This window comes from Lepisosteus platostomus, chromosome 4 (assembly GCF_059453375.1).
Source record: "Lepisosteus platostomus isolate fLepPlt1 chromosome 4, fLepPlt1.hap1, whole genome shotgun sequence".
Taxonomy (NCBI): Eukaryota; Metazoa; Chordata; class Actinopteri; order Semionotiformes; family Lepisosteidae; genus Lepisosteus; species Lepisosteus platostomus.
Genome location: NC_142614.1, coordinates 16,225,933 through 16,236,373, shown reverse-complemented (window position 1 = coordinate 16,236,373; position 10,441 = coordinate 16,225,933). Strand labels below are relative to the sequence as shown.

Below are 10,441 nucleotides of genomic sequence, written 5' to 3'. Positions count from 1 at the left end.
TCCTCCAGGAGGGGGCTGTGTTCTCCTTCAGTACAGGCTCAGCACACTCACACTGTTCCTGTCATTAGTCGTCATTACCCGTCGCAATTATACAGTTGTTGCGGACCTCCGTTTTTTTTTCAGCCCTGTATTCTGTATACTTAAAAGGTTTTTAATCCAAATGTTGGGGTAAAAACGAAAATGGCGTGTTTCCTCCCTGCGCGAGACAGCGGAGACTCTCTGGGAAAAGTGCTCAGCGGTGCGGACGGATTTAGAACAGCTGAACAACAATGTGAAGTGTAGAAATGAATATCTGTATAATGTTATATTTGAAATCGCTCTTTAATTCGAATAAATGGTATAAAGCTCACTGCGTTGTAGCTATTTCAATATTTTGCTCCGGTTCTGACTGAATAATTGCACAGTATCCGACCTGTGTCCTGTTGGTTCTCGTTGCCATTATGGGTGATGTACAGTATAGGGTGGCGAGACTGAAAAGATATCAGAAGCACGGAGGAACTCTCTATAAAATTAAACATTGTAAGTATGTGTGTAAGGATTTAGGACGCGCCTCAGTTGACAGTTAAGACACTTTGGGAGAGCTGGTTTACAGGTGTTGCTCCTAATGCAACGTGACTTCAGTTCCTTTCAAAAACGTCTTCGGCTCATAAAACACCTCAATGTCCCCCCGACTCCCTCCCACCGCTAGAGGGGAGAAGTAAGAAGGATAAACCTATTTTGTAGCTATTAGTGCTTCATCTTAATCAGTGTTTTTATCATTGTGAAGTTCATTGTATGAAATTTGTATTATTTAATACTTGACATCTGACTGCTCCAAAAGCTTACACGATGTACAGTATTTTATCTAACCACAGTTTTCAATGTTTTTGCTTGGAATTAGGAGATACAGCAGGGACACAATGACGCAGTTTTACTTGGCTACTTTTCTGAGATAGATGTAAGGATGGAAAATGATTTTTAATTTTCCTTTAACAAACACTGCAACTACTTGCGGATCTCACTTCAGCCAGAAACTTTGTGAACCATGGATTAAAATGCACACAAACAACTTTCTGTTAACAATTAAAGAATTTATTAAGTCTCTGTGTATTTACAAAAAATGAAGGCTCTGTTATTTTCTGTTAACGTATCGTACACGTCCAGCCCTGTTGTTTCAGTAATCATTGAAGTGAAAGAATGTTGCAGGGGCTATGCTACCGCCAGTCTGATTGCAGTCCCTTCACCTTCTCTTCCTCCTAAAAAGCTTAAGAAAAGCAAAGCAGGAGGTACAGCTTCCCTCTACTCTCTCTGTAGTAAGTCTCTCTTGATTGCATGAAGGCTGTTCTTGAGTTGAGCTCTGAAACAGAAGGTATTTGAAACATAATTTCAGTGTTGACTTACACACTTGGCCATCTTTGACTTCCCTGTCTTTACACAGGTGATATCACACTGCTTGGCTATCCCAGCAGGCATTGTGGGCATGCGATTTGTCAGGTACAGTATACTTGGTTACATCCAGTAGTTACCTCCCATTCCCATTTACAGCTACTAGAAAAACTAACCACAACTGGAAGAAACAACATAGAAAACAAATATCACATAACATTTCTGCTTTGTTTTTACCTCATTATCCTTCTGTTGTGTTTTAAATGAAGATGGAGAGGCACTCTCTGAGTCTCTTTTGAGTTTCTTTGGACTTTCTTTCATCTTCCTGGCACCGGTTTTCCTAAGGAGCTTCTTCCAGACACTACTAGCCTTTTCCTGTTCGACTTCCTTTTCTGTTGCCAAAACTTTAAGTTGTCCAACCATGGCTTCTATTTGTCCCGGTCGGGCACTGATGCTTTCAGTTTGTAAAGTGTCCTCTGGTTCTGTACTGATCATTGTGGGTTTTGGAGGGACATGAATTTCATTGTCTTCCTTCTCCCCGTTATCTGGTGGGAACTCAGATGTAAAAGATGAGATGTCATGGTTGCTGGTCTCCTTGTCCAACTGCATGTCTTCTTCAGCTTGGACAGATATGAGACGGGTTTGTTTTTTTGTCTTTTTCTCTCTTTTATTTCCTCCTGCCCAAGCCTCCTTAGGGAAGCTCTCCAATGCCGGGATCTTCTCCTCCATTTGCCGTTTCAAACACCGAGGATGATGTGGTCCTATTAAGGAGCCTTCACTCTGGGGTGGAAAATTACCAGAGTTGCACTTGGTGGGACTTTCTTCGCTGGTGGTAAAGGGCTCCTGCCTCACGTGAGCGATCTTACGGACGACCTGGAACCCCGAACCCTTCCTCACCTCTATGGCCCCATTCGTGATCCTTCTGCCATATGAGGCCTTTGGTCTGGGCTGACGTATACGAGGCAGCGGGTGTCCTGGGCAGCTGTTCATTGAAGCCTCCATCACTGTCGCCTTCACGGGCTCTGTCAAGGAGAGCACTGGAGGAGCTGGCTGTTCTGACATCTCGCCAAGCTCCTCAGCAACGCAGGACTCTTTGGCAGTCTGGGAATTGTTGCTGTCGAAGGGTATTCTGGGGTGTTCTCCCTTTACTGTGCTTAAAGCATCCTGTTTAAACTCCTCCACCAGTGACAGGTCAGTCTGGGCCTTCTTGGCAAGGCCACGGACTCTGATCTGATGTGGATCTTCCGACAGTGGTCTTTCGGATAAAAATGGAAGGATGTCACGGCCAGGAGGGGTTTCACAGGGGGATACCTTAAGCATCTCATCTATTTTGGCCATAAGTCTGTCCCCATCTCTGGAAACATCGTCTTTCCTAATATGTTGTCTTCTTTTTGGCCCTTCAGAAACTGCTCTTTGGGTCAGGATCTCAGGGAAGAAGTCAGTGACGCCACCTTCCTTTATCTAAGGAGTTAAATAAAATAGTTAGGGACATAAAAGACAGAATCATGATATATATATATCAGCATATATTACAAACATAATAATGTATATACAATTTATTACGCAGGCAAAGCCAAAACTTTTCTTAATGTATTTAAACCAAAACTTTTTCCTTGCTGGTATTCAAGTGCCCCTGTGATGACGGGTCTCACTGGTGCTTTGGACCCCATCGCCCTTCCTCACCTCTGTACCTCTGCTCGTCATCCTCCTGCCGTATGACGCCTTTGGTCTGGGTAGGCGTACACGAGACGGTGGTCCGGTGTCAGACCAGGGCTCCTTGCCACTGTCCTCGCAGGACCTGAGGGGCTCTGTCTGCTCCGCCTGTTTGTCTCGGCCAGAATGGGTTTCATTGGAGGAGTCGCTGAACATCTCTATTTCAGCAAAGTGTCTGTCCACATCTCTGGAGACATTGTCATTCCCACAATGTTTTCTTCTTTTTGGCCCCTCAGAAACTGTTTGTGGGGTCAGGATCTCAGAGAAGAGTTCAACAGTCTCCTTTTCAGAAGGTATTACTCCTTGTTTTACCTGAAAAAAGTTAAAAATGTTCTACAAATAAACACCAGAACTACCGTGTATAATATCTCAATATGTATCTCTTAAACACAATACTGTACATCCAGTTTATTAAGTTGGCAAAGCTAGAATTTTTCCTAATGTTTTTTGCCCTTGCTGGTATTCAAGTGCCCCTGTGATGACGGGTCTCACTGGTGGTTTGGACCCTAACGCCCTTCCTCACCTCTGTACCTCCGCTCTTCATCCTCCTGCCATATGACGCCTTTGGTCTGGGTAGGCGTACACGAGACGGTGGTCCTGTGTCTGACCAGGGCTCCTTGCCACTGTCCTCGCAGGACATGAGGGGCTCTGTCTGCTCCGCCTGTTTGTCTCGGCCAGGATGGGTTTGACTGGACGAGTCGCTGAACATCTCCTCTATTTCAGCAATGAGTCTGTCCACATCTCTGGACAGATCACCATCATCCTTCTCAAACCGCTGTTTTCTTTTTGGCCCCTCCGAAATGGCTGTTGAGGTTTTGACATCCAGGCGGGGGTCAGCAGTCTGCTTTTGACTCATTTCGACTCCTCCTTTCTTTCTCTAAAGTGTCAAACAAAGTTCCTAGTTTGAATATGAACGATTTTCTGGGTTTGTTTCAATTTTTTGTACATTTATGTGGCTGTAGTGGATATTGGAAACAATGTGAGACAGATTTGCCCCATAAGAAACTAATCTTATCCGGTAATTAAAGAGCTGATCATGGAGACGCATCCTTTTTCAACTTACCAAGCAATCTTCTGATTGTCTCGCCTTACACTCCACAGCTTTCACTCGGAGGTTGTTCCCCTCCTTGGCATCCATCTTGAAACCCCGCAGAAAATGATTTGGTTAACCCGAATAATTCAATACTGACATCTTATTTGTTAAACATTTAAATGAAAGACGACTTTGACTTTCAGTGTGCATATTTCTGTAAAAAAGTCTATTCTTGTACATACTGTAGAAGAGCAGTACCTTGAGTAAATAAGTGAAAAACGTCCTACCTTTATGTTTCAGATAAAATCAATATTTTGAGGCTTCTCTGTCTGAGAAAGTGTTTTCTTAAAACTTCTTCTTAATCTTCGACGACCTTCTTACCGCGTGTTAGCTTGAACTAAACGCGCTTAATAAGTTTATTTTCAACGCTGGCATAGTTACGAAGTGATGTAACAAAGTCTTAGTTCAACTCATCATATTACCAGTGATGACGTAATAAAGAGTCTGCCTTTCACCCAGCAAGACGGTATGGCAGCATTAGTGCGTTTCACTTATCGTTACTGTATTCAAAAGGTGCAAAACTAGTTTCATTTACCATGAATAACGATCGAAAACCTCCGATACAAATGAAGTCTCAAATCTTCATTAGCATGGCGCATGAATTACAGTTTTTCGGAATCAACAATTAATGCAAACACCTTTAGAATCTAAACATCATGATAGTATTCGAGATGTGCAAAAAAACTTAGGTGATTCACTCTCCCTAGGTAAGAAATTTCCTGTAACGGTATAGTTAAAGACACCAGTATCACTAGCCTGTCTTGCTAATTGACAAGTGTCCTACAGTGTGTAATTCTGAATTGGGTTCGACCCCGGAATTGTGCGGAGCTAACGGTCGTGTGTTGTCATTGTAAAACTCCTCCAGGAGGGGGCTGTGTTCTCCTTCAGTACAGGCTCAGCACACTCACACTGTTCCTGTCATTAGTCGTCATTACCCGTCGCAATTATACAGTTGTTGCGGACCTCCGTTTTTTTCAGCCCTGTATTCTGTATACTTAAAAGGTTTTTAATCCAAATGTTGGGGTAAAAACGAAAATGGCGTGTTTCCTCCCTGCGCGAGACAGCGGAGACTCTCTGGGAAAAGTGCTCAGCGGTGCGGACGGATTTAGAACAGCTGAACAACAATGTGAAGTGTAGAAATGAATATCTGTATAATGTTATATTTGAAATCGCTCTTTAATTCGAATAAATGGTATAAAGCTCACTGCGTTGTAGCTATTTCAATATTTTGCTCCGGTTCTGACTGAATAATTGCACAGTATCCGACCTGTGTCCTGTTGGTTCTCGTTGCCATTATGGGTGATGTACAGTATAGGGTGGCGAGACTGAAAAGATATCAGAAGCACGGAGGAACTCTCTATAAAATTAAACATTGTAAGTATGTGTGTAAGGATTTAGGACGCGCCTCAGTTGACAGTTAAGACACTTTGGGAGAGCTGGTTTACAGGTGTTGCTCCTAATGCAACGTGACTTCAGTTCCTTTCAAAAACGTCTTCGGCTCATAAAACACCTCAATGTCCCCCCGACTCCCTCCCACCGCTAGAGGGGAGAAGTAAGAAGGATAAACCTATTTTGTAGCTATTAGTGCTTCATCTTAATCAGTGTTTTTATCATTGTGAAGTTCATTGTATGAAATTTGTATTATTTAATACTTGACATCTGACTGCTCCAAAAGCTTACACGATGTACAGTATTTTATCTAACCACAGTTTTCAATGTTTTTGCTTGGAATTAGGAGATACAGCAGGGACACAATGACGCAGTTTTACTTGGCTACTTTTCTGAGATAGATGTAAGGATGGAAAATGATTTTTAATTTTCCTTTAACAAACACTGCAACTACTTGCGGATCTCACTTCAGCCAGAAACTTTGTGAACCATGGATTAAAATGCACACAAACAACTTTCTGTTAACAATTAAAGAATTTATTAAGTCTCTGTGTATTTACAAAAAATGAAGGCTCTGTTATTTTCTGTTAACGTATCGTACACGTCCAGCCCTGTTGTTTCAGTAATCATTGAAGTGAAAGAATGTTGCAGGGGCTATGCTACCGCCAGTCTGATTGCAGTCCCTTCACCTTCTCTTCCTCCTAAAAAGCTTAAGAAAAGCAAAGCAGGAGGTACAGCTTCCCTCTACTCTCTCTGTAGTAAGTCTCTCTTGATTGCATGAAGGCTGTTCTTGAGTTGAGCTCTGAAACAGAAGGTATTTGAAACATAATTTCAGTGTTGACTTACACACTTGGCCATCTTTGACTTCCCTGTCTTTACACAGGTGATATCACACTGCTTGGCTATCCCAGCAGGCATTGTGGGCATGCGATTTGTCAGGTACAGTATACTTGGTTACATCCAGTAGTTACCTCCCATTCCCATTTACAGCTACTAGAAAAACTAACCACAACTGGAAGAAACAACATAGAAAACAAATATCACATAACATTTCTGCTTTGTTTTTACCTCATTATCCTTCTGTTGTGTTTTAAATGAAGATGGAGAAGCACTCTCTGAGTCTCTTTTGAGTTTCTTTGGACTTTCTTTCATCTTCCTGGCACCGGTTTTCCTAAGGAGCTTCTTCCAGACACTACTAGCCTTTTCCTGTTCGACTTCCTTTTCTGTTGCCAAAACTTTAAGTTGTCCAACCATGGCTTCTATTTGTCCCGGTCGGGCACTGATGCTTTCAGTTTGTAAAGTGTCCTCTGGTTCTGTACTGATCATTGTGGGTTTTGGAGGGACATGAATTTCATTGTCTTCCTTCTCCCCGTTATCTGGTGGGAACTCAGATGTAAAAGATGAGATGTCATGGTTGCTGGTCTCCTTGTCCAACTGCATGTCTTCTTCAGCTTGGACAGATATGAGACGGGTTTGTTTTTTTGTCTTTTTCTCTCTTTTATTTCCTCCTGCCCAAGCCTCCTTAGGGAAGCTCTCCAATGCCGGGATCTTCTCCTCCATTTGCCGTTTCAAACACCGAGGATGACGTGGTCCTATTAAGGAGCCTTCACTCTGGGGTGGAAAATTACCAGAGTTGCACTTGGTGGGACTTTCTTCGCTGGTGGTAAAGGGCTCCTGCCTCACGTGAGCGATCTTACGGACGACCTGGAACCCCGAACCCTTCCTCACCTCTATGGCCCCATTCGTGATCCTTCTGCCATATGAGGCCTTTGGTCTGGGCTGACGTATACGAGGCAGCGGGTGTCCTGGGCAGCTGTTCATTGAAGCCTCCATCACTGTCGCCTTCACGGGCTCTGTCAAGGAGAGCACTGGAGGAGCTGGCTGTTCTGACATCTCGCCAAGCTCCTCAGCAACGCAGGACTCTTTGGCAGTCTGGGAATTGTTGCTGTCGAAGGGTATTCTGGGGTGTTCTCCCTTTACTGTGCTTAAAGCATCCTGTTTAAACTCCTCCACCAGTGACAGGTCAGTCTGGGCCTTCTTGGCAAGGCCACGGACTCTGATCTGATGTGGATCTTCCGACAGTGGTCTTTCGGATAAAAATGGAAGGATGTCACGGCCAGGAGGGGTTTCACAGGGGGATACCTTAAGCATCTCATCTATTTTGGCCATAAGTCTGTCCCCATCTCTGGAAACATCGTCTTTCCTAATATGTTGTCTTCTTTTTGGCCCTTCAGAAACTGCTCTTTGGGTCAGGATCTCAGGGAAGAAGTCAGTGACGCCACCTTCCTTTATCTAAGGAGTTAAATAAAATAGTTAGGGACATAAAAGACAGAATCATGATATATATATATCAGCATATATTACAAACATAATAATGTATATACAATTTATTACGCAGGCAAAGCCAAAACTTTTCTTAATGTATTTAAACCAAAACTTTTTCCTTGCTGGTATTCAAGTGCCCCTGTGATGACGGGTCTCACTGGTGCTTTGGACCCCATCGCCCTTCCTCACCTCTGTACCTCTGCTCGTCATCCTCCTGCCGTATGACGCCTTTGGTCTGGGTAGGCGTACACGAGACGGTGGTCCGGTGTCAGACCGGGGCTCCTTGCCACTGTCCTCGCAGGACCTGAGGGGCTCTGTCTGCTCCGCCTGTTTGTCTCGGCCAGAATGGGTTTCATTGGAGGAGTCGCTGAACATCTCTATTTCAGCAAAGTGTCTGTCCACATCTCTGGAGACATTGTCATTCCCACAATGTTTTCTTCTTTTTGGCCCCTCAGAAACTGTTTGTGGGGTCAGGATCTCAGAGAAGAGTTCAACAGTCTCCTTTTCAGAAGGTATTACTCCTTGTTTTACCTGAAAAAAGTTAAAAATGTTCTACAAATAAAAACCAGAACTACCGTGTATAATATCTCAATATGTATCTCTTAAACACAATACTGTACATCCAGTTTATTAAGTTGGCAAAGCTAGAATTTTTCCTAATGTTTTTTGCCCTTGCTGGTATTCAAGTGCCCCTGTAACGACGGGTCTCACTGGTGGTTTGGACCCCAACGCCCTTCCTCACCTCTGTACCTCCGCTCTTCATCCTCCTGCCATATGACGCCTTTGGTCTGGGTAGGCGTACACGAGACGGTGGTCCTGTGTCTGACCAGGGCTCCTTGCCACTGTCCTCGCAGGACATGAGGGGCTCTGTCTGCTCCGCCTGTTTGTCTCGGCCAGGATGGGTTTGACTGGACGAGTCGCTGAACATCTCCTCTATTTCAGCAATGAGTCTGTCCACATCTCTGGACAGATCACCATCATCCTTCTCAAACCGCTGTTTTCTTTTTGGCCCCTCCGAAATGGCTGTTGAGGTTTTGACATCCAGGCGGGGGTCAGCAGTCTGCTTTTGACTCATTTCGACTCCTCCTTTCTTTCTCTAAAGTGTCAAACAAAGTTCCTAGTTTGAATATGAACGATTTTCTGGGTTTGTTTCAATTTTTTGTACATTTATGTTGCTGTAGTGGATATTGGAAACAATGTGAGACAGATTTGCCCCATAAGAAACTAATCTTATCCGGTAATTAAAGAGCTGATCATGGAGACGCATCCTTTTTCAACTTACCAAGCAATCTTCTGATTGTCTCGCCTTACACTCCACAGCTTTCACTCGGAGGTTGTTCCCCTCCTTGGCATCCATCTTGAAACCCCGCAGAAAATGATTTGGTTAACCCGAATAATTCAATACTGACATCTTATTTGTTAAACATTTAAATGAAAGACGACTTTGACTTTCAGTGTGCATATTTCTGTAAAAAAGTCTATTCTTGTACATACTGTAGAAGAGCAGTACCTTGAGTAAATAAGTGAAAAACGTCCTACCTTTATGTTTCAGATAAAATCAATATTTTGAGGCTTCTCTGTCTGAGAAAGTGTTTTCTTAAAACTTCTTCTTAATCTTCGACGACCTTCTTACCGCGTGTTAGCTTGAACTAAACGCGCTTAATAAGTTTATTTTCAACGCTGGCATAGTTACGAAGTGATGTAACAAAGTCTTAGTTCAACTCATCATATTACCAGTGATGACGTAATAAAGAGTCTGCCTTTCACCCAGCAAGACGGTATGGCAGCATTAGTGCGTTTCACTTATCGTTACTGTATTCAAAAGGTGCAAAACTAGTTTCATTTACCATGAATAACGATCGAAAACCTCCGATACAAATGAAGTCTCAAATCTTCATTAGCATGGCGCATGAATTACAGTTTTTCGGAATCAACAATTAATGCAAACACCTTTAGAATCTAAACATCATGATAGTATTCGAGATGTGCAAAAAAACTTAGGTGATTCACTCTCCCTAGGTAAGAAATTTCCTGTAACGGTATAGTTAAAGACACCAGTATCACTAGCCTGTCTTGCTAATTGACAAGTGTCCTACAGTGTGTAATTCTGAATTGGGTTCGACCCCGGAATTGTGCGAAGCTAACGGTCGTGTGTTGTCATTGTAAAACTCCTCCAGGAGGGGGCTGTGTTCTCCTTCAGTACAGGCTCAGCACACTCACACTGTTCCTGTCATTAGTCGTCATTACCCGTCGCAATTATACAGTTGTTGCGGACCTCCGTTTTTTTTTCAGCCCTGTATTCTGTATACTTAAAAGGTTTTTAATCCAAATGTTGGGGTAAAAACGAAAATGGCGTGTTTCCTCCCTGCGCGAGACAGCGGAGACTCTCTGGGAAAAGTGCTCAGCGGTGCGGACGGATTTAGAACAGCTGAACAACAATGTGAAGTGTAGAAATGAATATCTGTATAATGTTATATTTGAAATCGCTCTTTAATTCGAATAAATGGTATAAAGCTCACTGCGTTGTAGCTATTTCAATATTTTGCTCCGGTTCTG

General features: G+C 43.2%; 3 protein-coding genes across 6 annotated transcripts in view; 1 reads left to right on the top strand and 2 right to left on the bottom strand.

Annotated features, from left to right (window-relative positions):
• The window catches only part of c4h5orf34 (chromosome 4 C5orf34 homolog), a 76,452-nt gene that overhangs the window by 37,416 nt on the left and 28,595 nt on the right, over positions 1-10,441 (top strand). The window lies entirely within an intron of this gene.
• LOC148672800 (uncharacterized) lies at positions 1,050-4,938 on the bottom strand. 3 transcript variants are annotated; one of them, XM_088628750.1, is made up of 6 exons: positions 4,399-4,938; positions 4,142-4,216; positions 3,602-3,955; positions 3,049-3,390; positions 1,603-2,820; positions 1,050-1,336 (listed from the first exon to the last, which is right to left on the bottom strand). In XM_088628750.1, the coding sequence occupies exons 2-6, from the start codon at positions 4,214-4,216 to the stop codon at positions 1,220-1,222; spliced, it is 2,106 nt and encodes a 701-aa protein (XP_088484876.1). In that variant the 5' UTR covers positions 4,399-4,938; the 3' UTR covers positions 1,050-1,219. The 3 variants fall into 3 exon arrangements, with proteins under 3 accessions (XP_088484876.1, XP_088484874.1, XP_088484875.1); XM_088628748.1 differs by having other exon boundaries at positions 1,603-2,826; positions 4,399-4,931; XM_088628749.1 differs by lacking the exon at positions 4,399-4,938 and having other exon boundaries at positions 1,603-2,826; positions 4,142-4,337.
• On the bottom strand, positions 6,076-9,957 carry LOC148672799 (uncharacterized). Of its 2 annotated transcripts, XM_088628758.1 has the most exons (6): positions 9,425-9,957; positions 9,168-9,242; positions 8,628-8,981; positions 8,075-8,416; positions 6,629-7,846; positions 6,076-6,362 (listed from the first exon to the last, which is right to left on the bottom strand). In XM_088628758.1, exons 2-6 carry the CDS (start codon positions 9,240-9,242, stop codon positions 6,246-6,248), a joined length of 2,106 nt encoding a protein of 701 aa, XP_088484884.1. In that variant the 5' UTR covers positions 9,425-9,957; the 3' UTR covers positions 6,076-6,245. The 2 variants fall into 2 exon arrangements, with proteins under 2 accessions (XP_088484884.1, XP_088484885.1); XM_088628759.1 differs by lacking the exon at positions 9,425-9,957 and having other exon boundaries at positions 9,168-9,372.